A 22,929-nucleotide genomic window follows, 5' to 3' on the forward strand; every position below is an offset into this window, starting at 1 on the left:
TTCTTTAAGACCTTTATTATTTAATTGAATTTTGTCAAGTTCTTAAAGTTTATTTATTTTTTATATTGACAGTTAGTAATTGTGCACGTCTGTGGGGTACATTGTGAGGTTCTGATCCATGTATACATTGCAGGAAGATCCAGCTAATTAACATATCTATCACCTTAACACCTTGTCAAAGTTTTGGTAGTGAAAATGTTAAAAAAAATCTATTCTTTTGGGAATTCTAAGACAGAGGTAAGCAGAAGTGACTGAGGCCACCTGCAGTGCAGCGCGTCCCCTCTGGTCCCCTGGTCCCACCTGGCATGTGCTCTGGCCCGGCATGCCCACCCTGGTGTCGGCTGGCGCTGAGCCCTTGCCTGCATGCCTGCACGAGCACAGCCTCTCAGGGCCCACGGTGAGGTCAGGCGTGCTGGTGGTTCTGTGCCTGGCTCTTCCATTTAACGCAACGCAGCCACAGCGAGAAGCCATTTCTCTGTGCTAGTATTCTGCTGTGCAGGCAGAACGCTTCATCTTCATCCACTCGTGCTTGATGGACACTGTGGCTGGCTGTGTGACGTGGGCAGGCACGCACTTTCAGTGCCTCCAAGTGTCCCAGCACGGCCTTGGGGGCCACGGGTGGCTCTATCTCCAGTTCTCCGAGGAGCCGCCACGCTGTCCCCATGGTGGCCGTGCCGACGTCCTCTCCTGCAGCACTGAGCAGGGTCCACTGTGCCCCCCTTCCTCGCCAGCACTTGTCAGCATTCATCTCTTTCTAATGACAGCTGTTCCAGCAGGGCTGGGGGAATTCCTCCCGGTGGCTTTCCCTTGCCTTTGTCTGATGATCACAGATACTGAGCACTTCTCATGGCTCTGTTGGCCACTGGGTGTGTACGTTGGGAAATGTTTGTTCAGGTCTTTGTTACTCATTTTTAAATTGAGTTCTTGTTTTCTTTAGCTGCTTGGTTGGTTCAGTTCCTCATTTATGAGTGTTATTGCTTGAATAGATTTATGGTTTGCCAATATTTTCTCACAACGTATAGATTGTTGATTGTTTTCTTAACTCTGCAGAAAATTCTACACTGGGTGGATGCCCATCCACCTGTTCTGTTTTCATTGTCTTGTATCTGTAGTCCAGTCTGAGAAAACATTCCCCCATGTTCTCTCCACGTTTCACACTTTCAGTCCTTACATTGGAATCTTTAATACATTTTGAGTTGAATTTTGCTTATCATGTGACAAAAGGGCCCAATTTCATTCTTCTTCATGTGAATGTCCAATTTCCCCAAGAAAGGTTATTGGAGAGTCTGTTCTATCCCTTATGTCTTCTTGGAATCTTTGTCAAAAATCAACGATAGCATAGCTTTCTATTCTCTTCTGTGTTCAATGTGCCCACTTTTATGGCAATACCCTGCTGTTTTGATTATAATCGGTTTATAATATATTTTGAAACCAGAGAGTGTGATGCCTTTTGTTCTTTCTGCTAAAGATTGCTTTGGCTCTTTGAGCCCTTTTGCAATTTTACATGAATTTTGGTGTTTTTCAAAATATAGAAAATTACAATGAATCAACTGTTATTTTAAATACGTAGATTGTTTTGGCTAGCATGGACATTTTACATTTTTTTAATTGAAGATGTATTGATTTGAAAATCGTGGTCAGAGAAAGACAGAAAGAGGGACAGAAAGATATCTTCTTCCATCCACTGGTTTACTCCTCAGATGGCTGCAATGGCTGGGGCTGGGCCAGGCTGAAACCAGAACCCAGGCGCTCGTCTGGGGCCCTCACATAAGTGACAGGGGCCCATGTATCTGGGTCAACTTTCACAGCTGCATTAGCAGGGAGCTGGACTGGAAGCAGAGCAACTGGGACACAAACCAGTGCCCAGTGCCCAGTGCCCCTGTGGGATGCCAGCATCCCAGGGTAACCACCTACGCCACAACGCTGGTCCCAGTATGGAAATCTTAACAATATTATTTATTCCAATCCATGAACATGGTATATCTTTCCATTTATTTGTGTCTTCAATTTCTTTCATCAGTGTTTTATATTTTTCAGTATATGGATCTTTTACCAACTTATTTAAATCCCCTCAGGCCTTTTTCCTGCTATTATATTAATTTGTTTTTTGGACAGTTTATTGTTAATATATAGAAATGTTTATTTTTTATTTGAGAGGGAAGGGGGGGCAGAGAGACCTTCTATCCAGTGGGCATTCCACAAATGCCCACAACAGCCAGGTCTAGGCCAGGCCAAAACCAGGAGCCAGACTCCCTGCAGGTCTACCATCGGGGTGGCAAGTACTTGAACCATCATGTGCTGCCTCCCAGGGTGTGCATTATACAGAAGCTGGGTCAAAACCTGAGGCAGGATTCAAGCCAGGTACCCTACATAGGATGCAGCTGCCCCATGCAGCAACTAAACTTGCTGTGCCACAATGCCTGCCCCCTGCTAACTTTTGTATGCTGACTTTATAACCTGCAATTTTACTGAATTTGTTGACCAGTTCTCATGGTCTTCTTGCATCCCCAAAGGAAGCCAGTCTGGCTCCCATCTGTTTTGCTGTCTGTGGTACTGGGGTGCTGGGCAGCCTGCGTGCTCCCAGAGTCTCCCTGGAGAGGCAGACAGGAGCTCACATCCTGGTCCCCAGAGAGAAGCCTGGCTCACTCCCTCTGCATGGGCAGATGACCTGGGCAGGGGTGGGGGCCTATTCCCTGCCCGCCATGTGCTTCAGCTCAATGCCAGGACTTGAGGCCACAGCTCTGAGGATACCTGGAGCAGAGGCAGCTTGTCTCAGCACTGGACGCCTCTGTGAGGCCCAGGTGCCCAGGCCCCAGCCCAGCTCCCCATCTGCCTCTACCCTCTCCTGAGCAAGTCAAAGGAAGAGCAACCAGTGCAGCTCTGTGCTGGGACACCATAATCCTCGCTGGAGGAAGGCAGCCAGGGCTACGCTGAGGTCCCCAGGACCACCCCCATTCGGTGAGCTGCTGGGTGGGCCCACAGGACTAGGCCCACAGTCACATGGTGGCTGTGATCATTTTTGGGTGAGAACACAGTGGTTTCCAAGGGAACGGCAGAGATGGAGAACCCTGGGGAAGCCAGCAGCAGGCTCCACAGTCCTCTGGGCGGGGAGAGGTAGCACAGAGTGTACCTGACTGCCCCAGCAAGGAGCCAGGTGGACTGGTGTAGATGTCATCCAGCAGAGAGCTCATTAGAGACCCGAGTCTGGGGTGGTCACTGGGGGCTGGGCACAAGGCCGCCTTCTGCCTGGGCCATAGGGAAGCAGGTGTGGTACTCAGCAGGCCCAGAGAGGCAGGTGGGGGAAGCTCTCCCCAAGTCCAAGTTCCCAGACCCTGGCCAAGGAATTGGAAACCACTGGGTTTAGGGGAAGTCACTCCTGAAACACGGTCCCTGGTCCCTCTCCCAGACTCAGGCTCTGGGTCCCTAGGCGTAAGTCTGTCTTCTGGACATGGGCAAGGTCAGAGAGGCAGAGAGAGACATGGCGGCACTTGGGAGTGCCATGGGTATGGAATGACAGAGTGAAAACGGCTGAAGTAGTCAGGCAAAGGGATTTATTGGGAGAATTCAGAGAACCCCACATTGAGGGGAAGTGGAGCCAGAGGCTCTGACCCAGGAGAGGAGTCCAGGGCACCCTGGATCCTGGCACAGGGATCCTACCACAGGCTGAAGGGTGACAGTCGTCAGCAGCTAGTCAGCCTGTCTTCTCCCCAGGCTGGGGTCACTGCACACCCATGGCTGGGGGCAGGGCTTGCTGATTGGAGGAAAGTCAGTTCTTGAGGACATAGGGGCTTGCTCCCACAGAAGAGACACAGGTGGGCAGCAGGTACCAGGGCCCTTTACAGGGGCTCAGGGAAGGGCACTGCGGCTGGTGTGGCTACTGGTAGCCAACACAGGGCAGCAGAGGACAGGGCGCCCAGTGACCTCAATGAGGCCACTCAGCAGCAGGACTTCTGTCCCAAGGAGAGGCCGCAGCAGGCAGGGCGGGAGTAGGCGGGGCGGCAGAGCAGGGACACACAGGAGGCCGGGCGGCAGCAGCTGGGCTGGCAGGAGGGGGCGGGCACGCAGCAGGCGGGCCTGCACACGGGGCGGCAGAGCAGGGACACGCAGGAGGAGGGTCTGCAGCAGGACGAGGGGCAGGGGCTGGGCTGGCAGCACGAGGGGCGTGGGCAGACGGGCACACAGCTCAGGGGCTTGCAGCAGAGGGTCACACGGCTGGGCTGCTGGCAGGGGGAGGGGCTGCAGGACGGCTGGCAGCAGGGGGAGGAGTCCCCAGAGCAGACGGGCACACAGGAGACGGGCATACAGCTCACGGGCTTGCAGCAGAGGGTCACACAGCTGGGCTGCTGGCAGGGGGAGGAGCAGCAGGATGGCTGGCAGCTAGACTGCTGGCAGCATGAGGAGGAGGTCCCAGAGCAGACGGGCACACAGGAGACAGGCACACAGCTCACGGGCTCGCAGCAGAGGGTCACATAGCTGGGCTGCTGGCAGGGGTTGGAGGAGCAGCAGGACGGCTGGCAGCTAGACTGCTGGCAACAGGGGGAGGAGCTCCCAGAGCAGACGGACACACAGGAGATGGGCACACAGCTCACGGGCTTGCAGCAGAGGGTCACACAGCTGGGCTGCTGGCAGGGGGAGGGGCTGCAGGACGGCTGGCAGCAGGGGGAGGAGTCCCCAGAGCAGACGGGCACACAGGAGACAGGCACACAGCTCACGGGTTTGCAGCAGAGGGTCACATAGCTGGGCTGCTGGCAGGGGTTGGAGGAGCAGCACGAGGGCTGGCAGCTAGACTGCTGGCAGCACAGGGGCGTGCAGGAGCTGGTGCACGCTGACTGGCAGCTCCCTGGGGCGCAGACGAGGGTCACGGAGGGGGCTGGGGCGCAGCAGCTGGGGGCGCAGCAGGGGGGCTCGCAGCAGCTCTCTGGGCAGTCGTCCACCTGCCAGGAGTCGGGGCAGGGGTCACAGGAGCCGGGCATGCAGACGTTGCTGCCGTAGCTCAGGTTGCTGGAGCAGACGGACATGGTGGAGGTGGCTGTGGCGGGCAGTGAGCTGGGCAGGGGTGAGTGTGAGTGTGTGTGGAGGTGTGAGTGTGTGAGGGCTCAGGGCTCTCTGGCTTTTATCCTTCTGCCCATCCTTGTTTCCAGGCCACATCCCCTTCCTTGTGGTGAGAATGGCTCCTGTCGCATCAGGGATGTTTGCTTCCTGGGACGCAGCCCAGGTCATAAACACCGACTGCATCTTCTCCGCACTGTCCCACGTGGTCCCCTCAGGCACTGAGAGGCAGGCCTGGGCCAAGCCCGGTTTTGGAGAGGGAAGCCATGGGTCGGGCAGTGGCATGGTCTTTGGGCTCTTCTGAGTGCATGGGTGTATCTGGGCCACAGCCTCCACAGCCCCAGCACGGCTGACGCCGCCTTCTCCGCCACGTTCATTTAATCGTGTCCCCCACATCGTGTAACTTCCCCCCGGGCAACTCTCCTTCTCTCCCCGGGCGTTTCGTGTTTCTGGGCAGTGATCCCCTCACCCACCATCCTTCCGTCAAACCCATCTGCTGGGTCAGAGATACAATCATTACAGGTATTTTCAGTTGGAGAATTTCTAGATGTTTCTTTTTACGTGAATATCCGCCTCAGGATAGAGTTTCCCAGCAGAGATTTCAAGCCTGTGGCTGGTGACACCTCTGGGTCTGCCTGTGTCGTCCGTTCTGTCCCTTGGCATGGCTGTGATGACCGAGTCTGACCTTGTGTGGGAGAACTCTCGCCTCTTTGGCTGGGTTTCTCCTCCCTGGCAGAGTCTGGCCTCGTTCTCTGGTGGTCGACCTGCGGGGGACTGAGGACCCTACGGACTTGAGCTCTGCTCTGCATCTTCCCTCTGGGGTCTGAGACCCAGTTCTCCAGGTGCCAGTGACTCCTTGGCTAGGCTGGATGCCATGGTTTGTCCTCGGAGTGATGAGATGGCCAAAACTCTGGCATTTCAGCGGCTTTCTTGTGCTTTCCAGCATAAGCACGTGACAAAACCCGAGGCCCTGCCCCCCATCATCAAGCTGCGCTCAGGACTTGGTCCTCCAGAACCCGTGCTGCCTCTCCCACCCTGCCAGGGCACCAGAGCCTCTTCTGCAGCCCTCTGCCCCACTTCCCACCCCCACCCCGCACCGAAATTCCTGCTGTGACCTGAGCTGCATCCGGGGCTTTAGCCTGTCCACCCTGTTTCACCAGTGGCCCTCAAACGCCTTTAAGGGATGCTTTTTAAACTTCACTTTTCACGTGTTCTCAGCAGGAGTTTCCATCCGACTCAGCGGTCCCCCATGCCCTGCCCTCACTTTCAGTCCTGTGTCCAGTGGTCAGTTCTGGTGCCACTGGAAGGCACAGGCCAGGACTGAATTTGCACTATGTCCATAATCCCTCACATAGACAACCAGCCCATGGCGCACTTGAGTTGACCGCACCCCTGCATCCCTTTCGAAGCCCCCAGGAACTGTCGGCCTGGAAGGAGAATTCTGCTGGAGACACAGCAGCCTAGGAAGGGGCAGTGGAACCTGAGACCTGCCCAGGGGCTGTAGGCCCACAGGGAGGGCTCCGAGCCCTTCCACCTGCTCAGGTGCCACTCCTTTGGGCTGGTGCAGGCTGGGCTGCCCTGTGGTCACTGACATCCCTGGGCCACAGCAGTCGGCCCTGCCCCCGCCCCCGCAGTGTGGACAGTGCGTGTCTGTCGCCCTCCGTCCCTCATGTGGCTGCTCATATGTGGGGTGTGGGGCTGGTGGGTACTCAGGAAGTGAAAGGGCCTTGGTGTTCCCAGCAGGAAGCGCTAGAGGACTTGGTGGGCAGTGGACATCACTGAGAGGAGAGGGAGACTCAGTGGCTCTCAGGGTTGTGGCTGGGGCAGGGCCTTTCAGCCCACAACCAAGCCGAGAGCAGAGCGTTGGTGGGGGTGGGGGTGGGGAGGGCTGGAGGTGCATGCACAGCTCCAGTGCAGCTCCCAGCTCTGCAGGCTCCAGAGTTAGAGCAGGTGGAGATGGGATGGCCATGGACAGACCATGGGCGTCCTGGGCTACCCTCAGTGCTCACAAGGAAGACAAGGAGAACACTGCCCACCACTGCTCACCCCGACCCGTGCAGAGAGCGCGCGGGGGTCACTGCCAAAGCGACCACTCTCGACCCCTCACTGGCCAGGGCTTCTCCAGCCTGGCCCTCAGGGAGCTGTGGTGACTGACACGTGGGGTCACCACGGGTGTGCAGGAACCAGCGCAGGTGTATGGGGGAGATTAGGATGGGAGCATTCCTCATACCACCAGCATGGCCCCCAGGAGCCCTACCTGCAGGATGAACCCTGCCTCCCACAACACTTCCAGCCATGAGCAAGAGTAGCTGGTGGGGGGTAACAGACTCCAGGTACACTTGGGACTTTTACAAGCTGAGCAATGCCCCACGCACTGCACATGGCACAGGCAACAACAAATCTGCTTCAGCTTCCAACACAAACAAGGAAGGGGAGGTTGCCGAGTCTCTCATTAGGACAGCAGGAACCACGGAGGGATATAAAAGCCCAACAGCCCTGGGTACCTCACACTCACTCCCTCCACTCACCCGTCAGCTCACCGCCCGCCACGGCCGCCTCCACCATGTCCGTCTGCTCCAGCAACCTGAGCTACGGCAGCAACGTCTGCATGCCCGGCTCCTGTGACCCCTGCCCCGACTCCTGGCAGGTGGACGACTGCCCAGAGAGCTGCTGCGAGCCCCCCTGCTGCGCCCCCAGCTGCTGCGCCCCAGCCCCCTCCGTGACCCTCGTCTGCACCCCAGGGAGCTGCCAGTCAGCGTGCACCAGCTCCTGCACGCCCCTGTGCTGCCAGCAGTCTAGCTGCCAGCCCTCGTGCTGCTCCTCCAACCCTTGCCAGCAGCCCAGCTATGTGACCCTCTGCTGCAAACCCGTGAGCTGTGTGTCCATCTCCTGTGTGCCCGTCTGCTCTGGGACCCCTTCCTCCTGCTGCCAGCAGTCTAGCTGCCAGCCCTCGTGCTGCTCCTCCAACCCCTGCCAGCAGCCCAGCTATGTGACCCTCTGCTGCAAGCCCCTGAGCTGTGTGCCCGTCTGCTCTGGGGACTCCTCCCCCTGCTGCCAGCCATCCTGCAGCCCCTCCCCCTGCCAGCAGCCCAGCCGTGTGACCCTCTGCTGCAGGCCCCTGAGCTGTGTGCCCATCTGCCCACGCCCCTCGTGCTGCCAGCCCAGCCCCTGCCCCTCGTCCTGCTGCCGCCCGGCCTCCTGCGTGTCCCTGCTCTGCCGCCCCGTGTGCAGGCCCGCCTGCTGCGTGCCCGCCCCCTCCTGCCAGCCCAGCTGCTGCCGCCCGGCCTCCTGCGTATCCCTGCTCTGCCGCCCCGCCTGCTCCCGCCCCGCCTGCTGCGGCCTCTCCTCGGGACAGTCCTGCTGCTGACTGGCATGCTCCTCTGGGCCCTCCGCATTACCCTGCACCTCCCATTCATCCCCGGTCTGGTCCTGATCCAGGTCGGGTCCCTGTGTGTCCACCTTGCTGACTGACCTCCCTCGTGCCCCCAGGATCTGCTCTGGGTCACGTGGCCCAACCTCAGCTGTCAGCATCTCACGGGGCCCCCAATAAACTGCCCTGAGCACCTGACTCCTCTCCTGTTGTTCATAGGGGGGAGGAGGGGAGCAGTTGTTCACTTTTGCTGCGAGTGTTTCCAGGGGGAAATGACTCAACCTGGGGATCACAGGGACGTGGCTCACCCCTCTGGGAGGGACCCAGCTGGACCCTGGCCATGCCAAGGCTTCCGGAGGCTGCCACCATAGTCGCGTGTTGGTCTGGGGGTACTGCAGGCCCCGAGGACTTTCCCCACCCACTGCATAGGCAGCTCGTCCTGCCATGTCGCCCTCAGTGGCTGCCTGAGGCTGCAAGGACCACAGCCCTCTGGGGATTCCTGTCTTTCCCGCCTGTTCAAGGTCTCTGTTTAGTAGAAATGTGATTTCTGCGGAGAGGAGCTGCTCCAGGCCCAGCGAACAGAGATGACCTGGTTGGGGACAGAAAAACTCTCGAGTAGAAGGATGTGCAGGACCCCACAGCCGGGCACTGCCCAGGCCCCCTGGGAGCCTCAGGTCCTGCAGGGGGTGTCAGAGACACGGCAGCACAGTGGCAGGGCTGTGTCAAGCCCCACTGCAGCGGAGCCAGCTGAGGACAGCAGCCTGTTCTGGTGGTGGATGCTTCTGGAGGGAACTCAGGAGGGCCCTGGACCAGCCCCCAGCCAGAACCGGAGCAATTTCCTGGGAGGATGACAACCCGGGGCAGGGGATGAACCATGGCCGTAAAGGCACCCCATCCGTTGCCTGTAAGTAGACAACCTCCAGCTCTCCCCTGACCACTGCACAGCCTGGGCTCTGCTCCCTCCATGGGCCCATGTCCATGGCCAGAACCCACAGAAGGAGCCTTGCAGCCCCATGAGGGTCACAGCCCCTCCCCTACAGGCCTACAGTCTGAGCCATAACCTACCAAGTTTTCACCAACCGATATGTTTAGAGTCAGCATTAGTAAGGTTACATACAGTTAAATTGTCTCATCACAACTGTACAGTTTGCTAAGTTTGCTAGTGGTCTCCATCGGTAGCCTCCCCTCAGTCAGTGCACAACCTTCCCGCACAATGACAGCTCCTGCATCCTTGTCCAGTAAACAGCCCGGGCTCATGCTCCAAGCCCCCGACCTGCACCATTTTGGAGTCCTAGTGTGAAGGAGCCGTGCGGTGTGTCTGTGGTCATCTAGCTGTCTGCTCTCTCACGTGAATATCAGCAGTTCCCTTTGCAGGGACAGACGTCCCCGGTCTGTGCACCTGCAGCGCCCTGGGCTGTCTCTGGGCTTCGGTGATGACAGATGCATAAGCCAATGTTTCCAGTCCTCTTCAATGCCACGGCCAGACCCTGTGATCAGCGCACGTGGAACTCTACTCCCCTTCTGCACTGCGTGCCCTGCCGCTCCCCAGCAGCACCTGTCACCCTCAGTGTTTCACTGAGCTGCCCTAGAGGGGGGTGGAGTCCACATTCCTCTGACGACTCCATGGAGCTCTGTTCTGTGCTCGTGTGCCACCTGTCTGCACCAGCCATGTAGCCTGCCCGTCTTGGATCAGGTTGTCTGTCTGGAGTTGTGAGTGTCATTACAGATGCTGAACACCGGTTTGTCATGTATGCACTGCAGGTGTTTCCAGCCTCCTCATTTCACCACAGTGTGTCTTTGAGCTAAGCAGTTAATTTTGATGACATCCAATTCACCATTTTTCCTTCAAGGCTCCCATTTGAGAAGTCTTGCTTCAAGACTGCACAAGTTCTCCCCTGGGCTGATTTCAAGATGCTTCATGGTTTCTATGTCTAGTTCTAGAATGTCTTTCCAGTTAGTTTTTGAGTTTGCTGTGAGAGATCCCACATCATTTGTTGGGAAGAGTGTCCACGGCTGATTAAGTGGCTGTGAGCAGCTGCTGAGACCCCATGTCCATCAACGTGGCCTTAAAAGCAGTCTTGACATCAAGTGATAGAAGTTCTCCAACTCTGCTTTCCTTCTTCATAACTGGCTGGCTACTTCCACAAGATTCTAGAATCAGCCAGTAATCTCTACAGAAAGGCCCACTGGGATTTTTTTAAGGTATATTTTTTTTTGAAAGGCAGAGTTACAGTGAGGAGAGGGAGAGGGGGAGGGGGAGGGAGGGAGAGGGAGAGAGAGGGAGAGAGGAGAGGGAGAGGGGGAGGGGGAGGGAGGGAGAGGGGAAGGGGGAGAGGGGGAGGGGAAGGGGGAGAGGGAAAGAGAGGGTGAGAGGGGGAGGGAGAGGGGGAGGGGGAAGGGGAGGGGGAGGGAGAGGAGAGGGAGAAGGTGTTTCACCCACTGGTTCACTCTCCAAGTGGCAACAACAGCCAAGGCTGGACCAGGCCAAAGCCAGGCGCCTAGATCTCCACCCAGGTCCCTCAAGTGGGTGGCAGGGACTCAAGCACTCAGGCCATCCTCTGCCCTCTTCCAGGCACATTAGCAGGAGCTGGATCGGAAGCAGAGCAGCCAGGACTCAGAACCAGCACTCGCATGGGATGCTGGCATCACAGGGGGCAGCTTAATCTGCTGCCCAACGCCAGCCCCAACTTCCTGGGATTTTTATTGGGATTACATGAAATGTTTCGATTCATTTGTAAAGAACTGATCTAGCAAAATCCAGATACCTCTCTCCAGTCATTTAGGATTTCTTTCATCTCTGTGGCGATGTTTGTCATTTTTAGCACACAGACTCTGAGCTAGTCAGCTTTTGATGCTCTACTGAAAACCTGAGGCAGGCAGGATCCTGGTGGATCTAACCACAGGGGTCCTACCCTCATGAGCTAATCTGGCCTGACCTCTTCTCCAAGGCCCAGCTCTCAACACAACTGGATTCAGCCACAACCTTCTTGGTTCTGTTAACATAACACTTAGAGGATGACTGTATTCAAACCATGGTATTCTGCCTCCAGCCCCCTGAAACCTGTGTGCTTTTCCTACAAAAAATACACTTATCCAATCCCCAACAATTGCAACTCTTCATTCAGCCCATCAATGATTCAATAGTCTAGGAGCTGGCGTTGTGGATTAGTGGGTAAAGCTGCCTGCTACACCAGCATCCCACATGGGTGCCATTTAGTGTCTCAGCTGCTCCACTTCCAACCCAGCTCCCTGCTAATGGCCTGAGAAAGACAGCAAAAGATGGCCAAAGAGTTTTGGTTCCTGTCATTCATGTGGGAGACCCAGATGACACTCCTGGCTCCTGGATTCAACCTAGACCAGCTCTGGCCATTGGGGCCATCTTGGGGGTGAACACACAGATGGAAGATATCTCCTTTCTTCCCCCATCATACCCCCATGACTCTTTCAAAATAAATAAATCTTTTTTTTTAAAAAAAAAGCCCAAATTCTGAAGTTTCTGATTTTGAGCTTCTGAGACCCCAAACTCTCATGGCTGTGAGCCCCTGTTCAATCAAAACCAGTCACCTGCTCCTGAGACACAATTGCAGGACAGGCACAGGTGTGCCTTCCATTCTAAAAGGGAAATAGGAAGTAGGTATTGGCCCAAAGCAAGACCAAAAATCAGTACAGCAAGTGTTACATCCTCAAGCTGCAAATCCAGTGTCTTGTGCACATCTGGGCACAACGTGTTAGGGCAGCCCTAACCCTACAGCTCTGCTGGGCGTGGCCCATGTTTCAGGGATCACAGGTTGGAGCCTGAGGTTGCCGCTCTCCAGGCTGGCACTGCACGGGGCGGCTCTACAGTTCTGGAGTCTGCAGTGGTGCCGCCCCACGGCCACTTTCACAGGCTGCACACGGATGTCAGTAGGTTTCAAAGCTGTACAGCCTGTTCACAGCTCACCCCCACAGGCACTGCCTGCCACTGATTTCTCTGCCTCCCTGAGACTCCACTGTGGCTTCCCTCCCAGGGCTCCGGCAAGCATCACCCCGTGAGGGGCTCCCTGTAGGGCTTTCATCCTGCGGCAAACCTCTCCCCATCTGTGTCCAGCCCTTGCGCTTCCTTAAGTGTTTTTTGAGCTAAATATTTAGTTTTGATTACAGTCATCTGTCATTTTTTTCTTCAGTGTTCCTAAGAAAACTCTGCTTCAGGCCGGCGCCATGGCTCACAAGCCTAATCCTCCACCTGTGGTGCCGGTACCTCGGGTTCTAGTCCCGGTTGGGGCACCAGATTCTGTCCTGGTTGCTCCTCTTCCAGTCCAGCTCTCTGCTGTGGCCCAGGAGTGCAGTGGAGGATGGCCCAGGTGCTTGGGCCCTTCACCCGCATGGGAGACCAGGAGGAAGCACCTGGCTCCTGGCTTCGGATTGGCCGACCCCAACACACCGGCCGCACTGGCCGTAGCGGCCATTGCAGGGTGAACCAAAGGAAAAGGAAGACTGTTCTTTCTGTCTCTCTCTCTAACTCTGCCTGTAAAAAAAAAAAAAAAAAAAAAAAAAAAAAAACCACCTCTGCAACTCTGCTTCAACCCAAGAACACAAAAGTTCTTCCCTGTGCTGACTTCTAGATGTGTTATTGTTTTAACTTTTATAGCAGGTTTTCCTTTGAAAGCATGGTGAAGCTGCCATGACCCCACAGCTCTTGCATTCTGAGTCCCTGCATAAGCAGCAGCAGTGGAAGCCATTTCTACTGTGCACCTTCTGCACGAGCCTCAGCCTCAGGAGCTCCCTAAATGCCGGCAAACCTGCCGATTCAGCCTTCGGTGTGCAAAGAGCCCTGGGTTCCCTGAAGGCTCTGCCCTTCTCAGCCTCGTGGCCTGGGTCTCTGAGAAGCCCGTGAGGCGCCTTCTGGGCATCTTGCCAGGTGCTCCTCACAGGTGCGCGAGCCCGAGCCTGTGGTCGCTTCACTCCTCCTCCTCCAGGCTGAGAATTTCCAAACCTTTCCCCTTGTAGGTCCTGCCCTTGCTCCTGTATCCATCCAAAGCAGCAGCTCTGTTGCTTTGTCCTTCCCACATCTCCTCAGCTGGACCCCTGCGGCCACCACTTTTAACCTCTGAGCTTCTGTCACGGTTCAGCAAGGGCAGTCTTGTCCAGCTTTTAAGAGAACACTCATTTGCATCACAGGGCTCACATGGCCACGCTCCGAGATGCTCCAGCTGTCCCTTACTCCCTGGTCTTCTGAACATCTCCAGCCCCTCCCAGGCCTCATTCCCAGCCTCCCCCTCCGAACTCTCCTGCCTTCACCTGTCACACAATCCCCACCTGGCCTCCAATTTCAGGTATGGTTATGGCAATGCCACCTCTTCAACACTTTCCTTTGTTAGTCAGCTTCTCATGATTATAATGGAGGGCCTGGGGCAGACTGGGTTGCACTGCGGTTCACAGCTCTGGAGCCTACAGTCAGGAACCCATTGATCTGGCCCTTGGTGGCAGGTGGTTCTCTCCCAGGGAGCACACATCTGTCCATGTGTCTATAGGTCTGGATCTCTCTCCTTATAGTCGATTGGATCCATTTGGGGTTCACTCTAGTGACCCAATTTAATCTCAGTCACTTCTCAAGGGCATCCCTCTGAACACCATGACTGGCTTAAGTTTGCACTCTCTTAGTACCACTAACATAAGATTCTGGGGTTCAAGCCCTCATATGAATTTGGGGCACAAATCATACTCCAACCACAGTGACCTTGTACATGCTTTGTTAGACTGTCCAGTACTTTGCTTTTAAATATTCTAGCTAGTGTATATTTATTCAATTCCCAACTGTTGATTGCTACAGTGTAGAAATACACTGTATGTTGACATTGCTAAATCCACTTACAAACTCTCAACAGCTATTTCTGTATATTTGTTAGAATTCTAAGTACATCATCATGTTGTCTGGGTACAGAGGCATGTCCCTAGGTTCCTTTCCCTCTGCTTGCCATCTGTTTCTTTTCTTGTTAAACTTTACCAAGGACAACACTGAATAGATGTGGTCACATCAACATTATTGCCTCATTCCTGTATTTGGAGGAAAACAATCTTTCAACATAAAATGTGACAGTTCTTTTTCAATTCTAGTTTTTAGAAGTTCATTAATGCACAGACGTTGAATTTTACCAAAAGCCTCTTTTGCATCTGTTGAAGTGATTATGCTTTTCCCCTTTATTTGTGAATGTGGTAAAACGTATTGGTTTGATTTTTGAAATGCTGAATAAACATTCCAGAGATAGCCCCCACTTAGCTATAAATTATTATGATTAATACAAGGATATGTCAAAAGGTGGAAAAATTTTAAAATTAGTTTAATTTGGTGCAAAATAATTTTGATATCTACCCATAGTTTTTTCATAATATGGATTCTCCATAAACTTCCTTAAGATTCCTCAAATATTGCTGGCTTCAATTTACTAACATCTTAAAAGAATTTTTGCATGTGTCTTCATGATATATAAATCTGTAGCTTTCTTTCAATGTACTTTTCAGGCTTGGAACTGGTGTTATGCCAGTCTCATAAAATAAGCTGAGAAGTTTTCCTTCATCCATTATTTTCTGAAAAAGTTTGGGGAATGTTAGTATTTCTTCTTCCATACATGCTGGTGGAATTCAGCAGTGAAGCCACTGGGATTGGTATTTTCTTCATGTGAAGCATTTTAATTATGAACTCAATGTCTTTAATAAAGGGCTACTCAGACTTTCTATTTTTAGTGTGCTAGTTTTTATAATGTATCTCTTTCCAGTTATTTGTCCATTTTGTCAAAATTATCAAATGTTTTGGCATAAAACTGTTTGCATTGTTTTCTTATTGATTTTCAAAAAGATTTTATTTATTTGAGAGGCAGAGTTACAGAGAGAGAGACAGAGAGAAAGGTCCTCTGTACACTGGTTTGCTTCCCAAATGGCTGCAATGGCTGTAGTTGTGTGGTTCTAAAGCCAGGAGCCAGGAGCTTCTTCTGGATCTCCCACGTGGATGTGGGGCCAACACACCTGGGCCATCTTCCACTGCTTTCCCAGGCCATTTGCAGAGAGATGGATTGGAAGAGGAGCAGCAGGGACATGAACAGGTGCCCACATGGGATGCCACTTCCACAGGCTTAGCCTATTATGCCGCAGCACTATCCTCATATTGTCCTTTAACGCCTACTGAACTGAGGGTGGTAATCCTGTATTCAATCCTGATGTTGGTAATTATTTCTTTTTCACAGTTGTCACTGTTACTGTCTTCTCAGAGCACTAGCCCTGGTTTCCTTTATGCCTTCTCATTTGTCCACTTTCTATTTGGCAGATTTCCATGTTTTTCAATTACTTCCAACCCTCTGGCCATATCTGGGTTCACCTTGTGCTGTGTTTTCTAGCTTACTAAGGTGGGGTCTTGGATAATTGATTTTAGGTCTTCTTTTTCAAGATAAGCAATGAAAGCAACACGTTTTCCTCTCTGTCCTGTGTTAGTGGTATCTCACACATTTTGGTATGTGATTTCATTTTTTTTTTTTTTTAGTGATTTTTTTTTGACAGGCAGAGTGGACAGTGAGAGAGAGAGACAGAGAGAAAGGTCTTCCTTTTGCTGTTGGTTCACCCTCCAATGGCCACCGCGGCCGGCGCGCTGCAGCCAGCACGCTGCGCTGATCCAAGGCGGAGCCAGGTGCTTCTCATGGTCTCCCATGAGGTGCAGGGCCCAAGTACTTGGGCCACCCTCCACTGCACTCCCAGGCCACAGCAGAGAGCTGGCCTGGAAGAGGGGCAACCGGGACAGAATCCGGCGCCCCGACCGGGACTAGAACCCGGTGTGCCGGCGCTGCAAGGCAGAGGATTAGCATAGTGAGCTGCGGCGCCGGCCTGTGATTTCATTTTATTAAAAATATTTTCTAATTTTCATTGTGGTTTCTCCTTTCCTTCATGGGTTGTCTTAAAGCATATGGTATAATTTTCAAATATTCGAGAAGTTTTCAAATGTCTTTCATTAATGATTTAGATTCTGTTGTGGTCAACCAACACACTCAATATTTAAATCCCTCAAATACGGTGAGACTTGCCGGAGGCTTGGAATCTTGTTTACTTTTGTGTGTGTCCCATGTACACCTGAAAACAAAATGCATTCTATTTCTGGATGGAACACTGTATAAATGCCAATTAAAAGGTTGGTTCATGGTGAGTTTTCTTTATACCAATTTCATCACATTTGGAAAATATGTGGCCATTTCTCTTTTAGTAGTCTTCCTCTCTCACCTTTTCTCCCTGGTCTCCAGTCATTCCTAAGTCACACACTGAAGATCAGTCATTGGGCCACTAAGGCTCTGTTAATTTTTGAATGTTTTCTTTTCTCACTGTCTTGGGGTTTGGAAAACTTCTGCGGTGGTAAGTTCAACGTCACTGATCTTTTCTTCTGTTGCTGTCACACTGTGAGGGCCCAGGATCAAACAGGCCTCCAAGAAGATCCCAAAGAAAACCACCCAGAAGTCCAGCAGGGACACTTACCTTTGTCACATGCAGGACCGAGGGTGGCCAGTCAATCACACGTCTGCTCGCACCTGGCCACAGCACACAGTGTAAGACAGCAAAACCAGCACAGCTGGTTGGTGGGTACTCCTGGCATTCCACACCGGCTTCCCCACCAGACTCGACTAAGACGCTGACCCTGGAGGTTGAGGGAGTGGGCCTATCCCAGGTTAGAGAACACATTTTCTCTTGGGGTAATGGCAATCATCTAATCTTCGAGTTTTTTCCTTTCTTTTTTTTTTTTTTTTTTTTTTTTTTTTTGACAGGCAGAGTGGACAGTGAGAGAGAGAGACAGAGAGAAAGGTCTTCCTTTGCCGTTGGTTCACCCTCCAATGGCCGCCGCGGCCGGCGCGCTGTGGCCGGCGCGCTGCGGCCGGCGCACCGCGCTGATCCGATGGCAGGAGCCAGGAGCCAAGTGCTTTTCCTGGTCTCCCATGGGGTGCAGGGCCCAAGCACCTGGGCCATCCTCCACTGCACTCCCTGGCCACAGCAGAGAGCTGGCCTGGAAGAGGGGCAACCGGGACAGAATCCGGCGCCCCGACCGGGACTAGAACCCGGTGTGCCGGCGCCGCTAGGCGGAGGATTAGCCTAGTGAGCCGCGGCGCCGGCTTTCCTTTCTTTTTAATGCTGATGTGTGTCTTAGCACTTGAGTTCCGTTTGGTTCCTTTCTCGTCTTCCAGTCCTCTCCTCAGTTGTCCATGCTTTATTTAGGTCCCGAAACAGTTCAGGGCAGCGCCGTCGCCCCTGTCTGACCCCACAGCTCTTCGTCTCTGGGTGTGCTTCTGCAGGCGGCTTTGTCCCACGGTGACGAGCGGCACTCTCCTCGTGTCCGTATGTCCGGTTGTGGCTGAACGTTGTCCTTCTTCCCTAGAGAGTGCCGGGCCTGGGAGGCCCCGCTCTGTGACGCTGCCGGTGGCTCTGAGGCTTCATGCTCGCTTTGAAGCTCTCTGAGGGTAGGTGCGACTCCGCGCTAAACACTTGCAGGGTTCGGGGAGTTTTCTCGCCGGGTATTTGGAACTTAGATGTCTTCTGACCCTCGGGAGCTCCGAGAATGACTGACCTTGAGTCGCCCGGTCTGCTCAGCCTGCGGGTTCCACGCTCCACCTGATGGTGCGTTCTCAGCGGCGCACTCCAGGCACCTCTGGAAGCCCCTCCCCAGCGCCCCACACTGTGGGAGAGCTGGCAAGGGAGAGGCCCGCCCTGGACCCCGCCACTGCTGGGGAGGGCGTGTGAGGGTGCGGTTCCCGGGAGACACGGACCACGCAGACAGCAGCCCCTGACTGTGCGGTTTCATCAGATTCATTCCTAGAAAGAGCGAAGGCAGTGCTCAGGGGCCAGGCTCAGCCTGGGGCGCACCGAGGAAGCACACGGCCGGTGGTCCCGGAGCCTGGGTCTCTGGTCACTCCTGCTGTCCCTGCTGACGCCACCAGCTGCTCAGCGGGCAGACCGCGAGACCGAGATGGTCTTGTCTCCGTTATTTCCGATCGAGTCAGAAATCCAGAGGACGTCTTTCTGCAAACAAGACACAGGAGCCCGTTCCCTTGAGGACACGACCTTCGCGGGCTGCGGCCCCACGGTCTGCGCAGGCCGAGCGCCGTGGCGGGGACAGGCGCCTCCTCCGGTCCTCGGTGTCGAGGCCGGCTCGCGGTCAGGGTTCTCTCTGGCCACAGGCGCGGCCATGAGCAAACGAACTGCGACCCTCACAAGCACCCGGTTAGCGCCACAGCACCGCCGCGGGTCCCCGCAACCTCACCTGCGGCACTCGCATCCCAGTCCACGTCCACTTCCGCGGGACGCAGTGAGCTCCAGCCGCGTCCACTTCCGCCTGCGCAGGCGCTGAGCTCCCTGCCCCCTCCACTTCCGCCGCGCGTCCACTTCCGCCGCGCGTCCACTTCCGCCGCGCGTCCACTTCCGCCGCGCGTCCACTTCCGCCGCGCGTCCACTTCCGCTTGCGCCCTCCACCTCCGCCGCGCGTCCACTTCCGCCTGCGCCCTCCACTTCCACCGCGCATCCACTTCAGCCCCTGCGCCCACTTCCGCCCCTGCATCAGTGAGATCCCGCCCCTGCGCCCACTTCCGCCTGTACATCAGGGAGATCCCGCCCTCGCGTCCACTTCCGCCCCTGCGCCCACTTCTGCCCCTGCATCAGGGAGATCCCGCCCCTGCGCCCACTTCTGCCTGTACATCAGGGAGATCCCGCCCCTGCGCCACTTCCGCCCCTGCATCAGGGAGATCCTGTCTCCTTCTACTTCTGCCCCGCGTCCACTTCCGTGAGCTCTCAGCCACTCTCTGGCTTTGCTTTGAAAATCTTTTTTTTTTTTTTTAAAGAATTATTTATTTGAACATCAGAGTTACACAGAGAGAGCAGGAGAGGCAGAGAGAGAGAGAGGTCTTCCATCCACTGGTTCAATCTCCAAATGGCTGCAATGGCCGGAGCCGCACTGATCCGAAGCCAGGAGCCAGGAGCTTCTTCCAGGTCTCCCACGCGGGTGCAGGGGCCCAAGGACTTGGGCATCTTCCACTGCTTTCCCAGGCCACAGCAGAGAGCTGGGTGGGAAGTGGAGCAGCCGGGTCTCAAACAGGTGCCCGTATGGGATGCTGGCACTTCAGGCCAGGGCCTTAACCCACTGCGCCACAGCGCCGGCCCCTGAAATTCCTTTTTGCTGTCGTAATCAGTGGACTGAAGTTGGTGCCTCCTCGGTGGTGCCCACGCATCATCATCCGAACTTGATTTCTTAAATCGCCCAATCACAACCACAGTGTCTCTGGCATACCACGTGTCTGTGTGTTCCCACATGGCCACCACCATCCTCGCCAGTCCACGACGCCTTACGGGCAGTCTCATACCCGAAACCCAGCTCCCTGGCGTCACACCCCGCCCTGGGAAGAGCCCCCATGCGGGAGAGCCGTGGATCCAGAAGCTACCACAGCCGGGGAAGCGACAAGGCAGTGGACACTCCACAAAATGGCCATGGAGTGAAACTGGTATAGGAATTAGGGCCCAACCCAAAAGGGCCCCAAAGGTCATGGGGCTGCACCCAAGCCTCTGATGCCAAGTGCAGACCCCTGGGAGCCCCGCCCCCTGTGCACAAGAAGCACCCAGGATCCCTGTGGGTAGCAGGACACTGAGCCAAGGGTGTTACAGAGCCAAAAGTCTTTAATGGTGCATTTGCTCAAGGGCCTTTAGAGACGGACTCAGCACATGGAAGGGAGGCCGCCCAAGGGGATACGCAGGCATGGACGATGCCCTGTGGTCCAGCTCAGCCCCACACAGGACCAGCAGACATCAGGGTGCATTCTAACTGTAGGGTGACCAGCTTCCGGGGCAAGAACATGACTGGCCTGGGAAGACAGGTCCATCAGCAGCAGGACTGTCCCGAGGAGAGGCCGCAGCAGGCGGGGCGGGAGCAGGCGGGGCGGCAGAGCAGGGACACGCAGGAGGCCGGGCGGCAGCAGCTGGGCTGGCAGGAGGGGGCGGGCACGCAGCAGGCGGGCCTGCACACGGGGCGGCAGAGCAGGGACACGCAGGAGGAGGGTCTGCAGCAGGACGAGGGGCAGGGGCTGGGCTGGCAGCACGAGGGGCGTGGGCAGACGGGCACACAGCTCAGGGGCCTGCAGCAGAGGGTCACACTGGGCTGCTGGCAGGGGGAGGGGCTGCAGGACGGCTGGCAGCAGGGGGAGGAGCCCCCAGAGCAGACGGACACACAGGAGACGGGCACACAGCTCACGGGCTTGCAGCAGAGGGTCACACAGCTGGGCTGCTGGCAGGGGGAGGAGCAGCACGAGGGCTGGCAGCTAGACTGCTGGCAGCATGAGGAGGAGGTCCCAGAGCAGACGGGCACACAGGAGACGGGCACACAGCTCAGGGGCCTGCAGCAGAGGGTCACACAGCTGGGCTGCTGGCAGGGGGAGGAGCAGCAGGACGGCTGGCAGCTAGACTGTTGGCAGCAGGAGGAGGAGCTTCCAGAGCAGACGGGCACACAGGAGACGGGCACACAGCTCAGGGGCTTGCAGCAGAGGGTCACACAGCTGGGCTGCTGGCAGGGGTTGGAGGAGCAGCACGAGGGCTGGCAGCTAGACTGCTGGCAGCACAGGGGCGTGCAGGAGCTGGTGCACGCTGACTGGCAGCTCCCTGGGGTGCAGACGAGGGTCACGGAGGGGGCTGGGGCGCAGCAGCTGGGGGCGCAGCAGGGGGGCTCGCAGCAGCTCTCTGGGCAGTCGTCCACCTGCCAGGAGGGGCAGGGGTCACAGGAGCCGGGCATGCAGACGTTGCTGCCGTAGCTCAGGTTGCTGGAGCAGACGGACATGGTGGAGGCGGCCGTGGCGGGCGGTGAGCTGGGCAGGGGTGAGTGAGTGGGTGAGTGAGTGGGTGAGTGTGTGTGTGGAGTGGCTCCAAGATCTCCAGCTTTTATCCCCTGCAGGGTGTGTGTTGCCCCAGCAGGAGGCTCTGCATCTCCCACCCTTCCTTGTTGGTGTTTGGAGCCTTTCCTTGGAGAACAAACAGTGGCTGACTCAGTTTCCCGAGTGGTTCCTCAGCTTGCAAAACTTGAAGTTGGCGTGGGTTGTTCCTGGATGTTCTTAGAAGGATCGCTGGAGGGGGCGTAGCCAGTCGTGTGCCTGCCCAGAGTCTCTTGGTGCCAAGCCCAGGGCTGTCCAGGGCCCTGGGTCCTGGGCGTGGCTGCTGTGAGTCACTCTGGGCCCCTCTGCAGTGGAAGCTTGGAGATTAGCCCTGCTTGCTGTCTAAATAAAGGCGGCCGTGTCACGGTCTCCATGCCAGGAGCTAATCATTCCCTGGCCTCAGCAGCAGACTGTGTGGTTAAGCAAATTGGACGGTCTCATGGATCTGGGGGTCAAGCTGTCAGCAGGGCCCGTTACTCTGAGGCCGTGTGGGAGGACCTGTCCTGGCCTCCATCTGCTGCTGGTGGTGGCTGGTGAACCTGGGCCTCCCTTGGCCTTGGCGTGTGGCAGCCCCGCCAAGCCTCGGTCTGTGACCACAAGGTGTCTTCCTGGGGCTGTGCATCTGAATCCCCCCTTTCTGGGGACCCCAGTCCCTGCATTAGGGCCTGCCTGCTGACCTCATTGTAACCTGATCTGAATGGGCGCCTTCCCAGGGCTGGGGCGCTCGAGGTGTGAGCTGCTCCGGGCAAGGACTGATCCCAGGGCCATTTCTTGAATCGTGGTTCACTGAGCGGCTGTCGGCATGCCCTCTGACGCCTCGGCCACAGGCTGAGCTCAGCGGCCGGTGGTGGACACATGCGCCTACCCACCTGACCGTGGCCATCATCCCGGCTCCAGGAGAACCATGGCCTTGCATGGAAATCTCGTACTGGAGCTTGTACTGAAGGCCCAGGGCGCCTTCCTTTGTGACCTCTCGGCTTCACTTACGGGCTTTCTTGTCAGGGTCGACGCGTGCAAGAGCCCATCTTCATTCTGACAACTTCCACACAACCAGGGGTCAGAGACCTGCTCTGGACACCAGCATGGTGGCCGCTCCTCCCCAGAGCGATCTGGGACAGCCCCCGCCCCACTCCACAGCAGCGTCTGCTCTGGACCCCACTGTGTTGTGCAGAGACCCATGGGGCTTCCATGGCCTGATGGGGGCTCAGCCTGTCCTTGTCCCTGGTGAGCCTGGTCCCTGTGCAGAGGACTGGTTGGGAGCATTGCAGCACACCCCTCCCGTAGGGTTTGTCTGCTGTGTTCTCGGGGTTCCACTGAGGTCCCCGCACTAGGGACAGATCCCATAGCAGTGCAGAGTTGCAGCCTGGGGCGTCATCGCCGGTGAGGCCACTGTTGCTCCTCTGTGATTCATGAATGGTTTGGGGAGATTCTTCCCGACTTCGGGGAGACCCCGCTCTGCGTAGCCGTGGGGGTCCACACTGATGGGGCTGTTCAGGTGCTGTCGGCTCCGGCTCTCGCGGGCAGCTTCATCCCTTCTGTGCTGGGTGATTTTCTCATGAGCGCATGTTGGATTTTGTGGAATGTCTTTTTCTTCACGTGGAGACA

General features: G+C 55.9%; 4 protein-coding genes across 4 annotated transcripts in view; 2 read left to right on the plus strand and 2 right to left on the minus strand.

Annotated features, from left to right (window-relative positions):
• The window catches only part of TSPEAR (thrombospondin type laminin G domain and EAR repeats), a 159,512-nt gene that overhangs the window by 69,871 nt on the left and 66,712 nt on the right, over positions 1–22,929 (plus strand). The window lies entirely within an intron of this gene.
• LOC100344286 (uncharacterized) lies at positions 3,542–6,040 on the minus strand. The gene has a single exon (XM_017339778.4). It carries the CDS (start codon positions 5,016–5,018, stop codon positions 3,936–3,938), a length of 1,083 nt encoding a protein of 360 aa, XP_017195267.3. The 5' UTR covers positions 5,019–6,040; the 3' UTR covers positions 3,542–3,935.
• LOC100344539 (uncharacterized) lies at positions 7,427–9,335 on the plus strand. The gene has a single exon (XM_051839958.3). It carries the CDS (start codon positions 7,430–7,432, stop codon positions 8,414–8,416), a length of 987 nt encoding a protein of 328 aa, XP_051695918.2. The 5' UTR covers positions 7,427–7,429; the 3' UTR covers positions 8,417–9,335.
• LOC100344792 (uncharacterized) lies at positions 19,301–21,303 on the minus strand. Its single transcript, XM_051839953.3, has one exon. The coding sequence runs from the start codon at positions 21,231–21,233 to the stop codon at positions 20,286–20,288; it is 948 nt and encodes a 315-aa protein (XP_051695913.2). The 5' UTR covers positions 21,234–21,303; the 3' UTR covers positions 19,301–20,285.

The sequence above is a fragment of the Oryctolagus cuniculus genome, chromosome 4 (genome assembly GCF_051225735.1).
Source record: "Oryctolagus cuniculus isolate XC-2025 breed Fujian yellow rabbit chromosome 4, ASM5122573v1, whole genome shotgun sequence".
NCBI lineage: Eukaryota > Metazoa > Chordata > Mammalia > Lagomorpha > Leporidae > Oryctolagus > Oryctolagus cuniculus.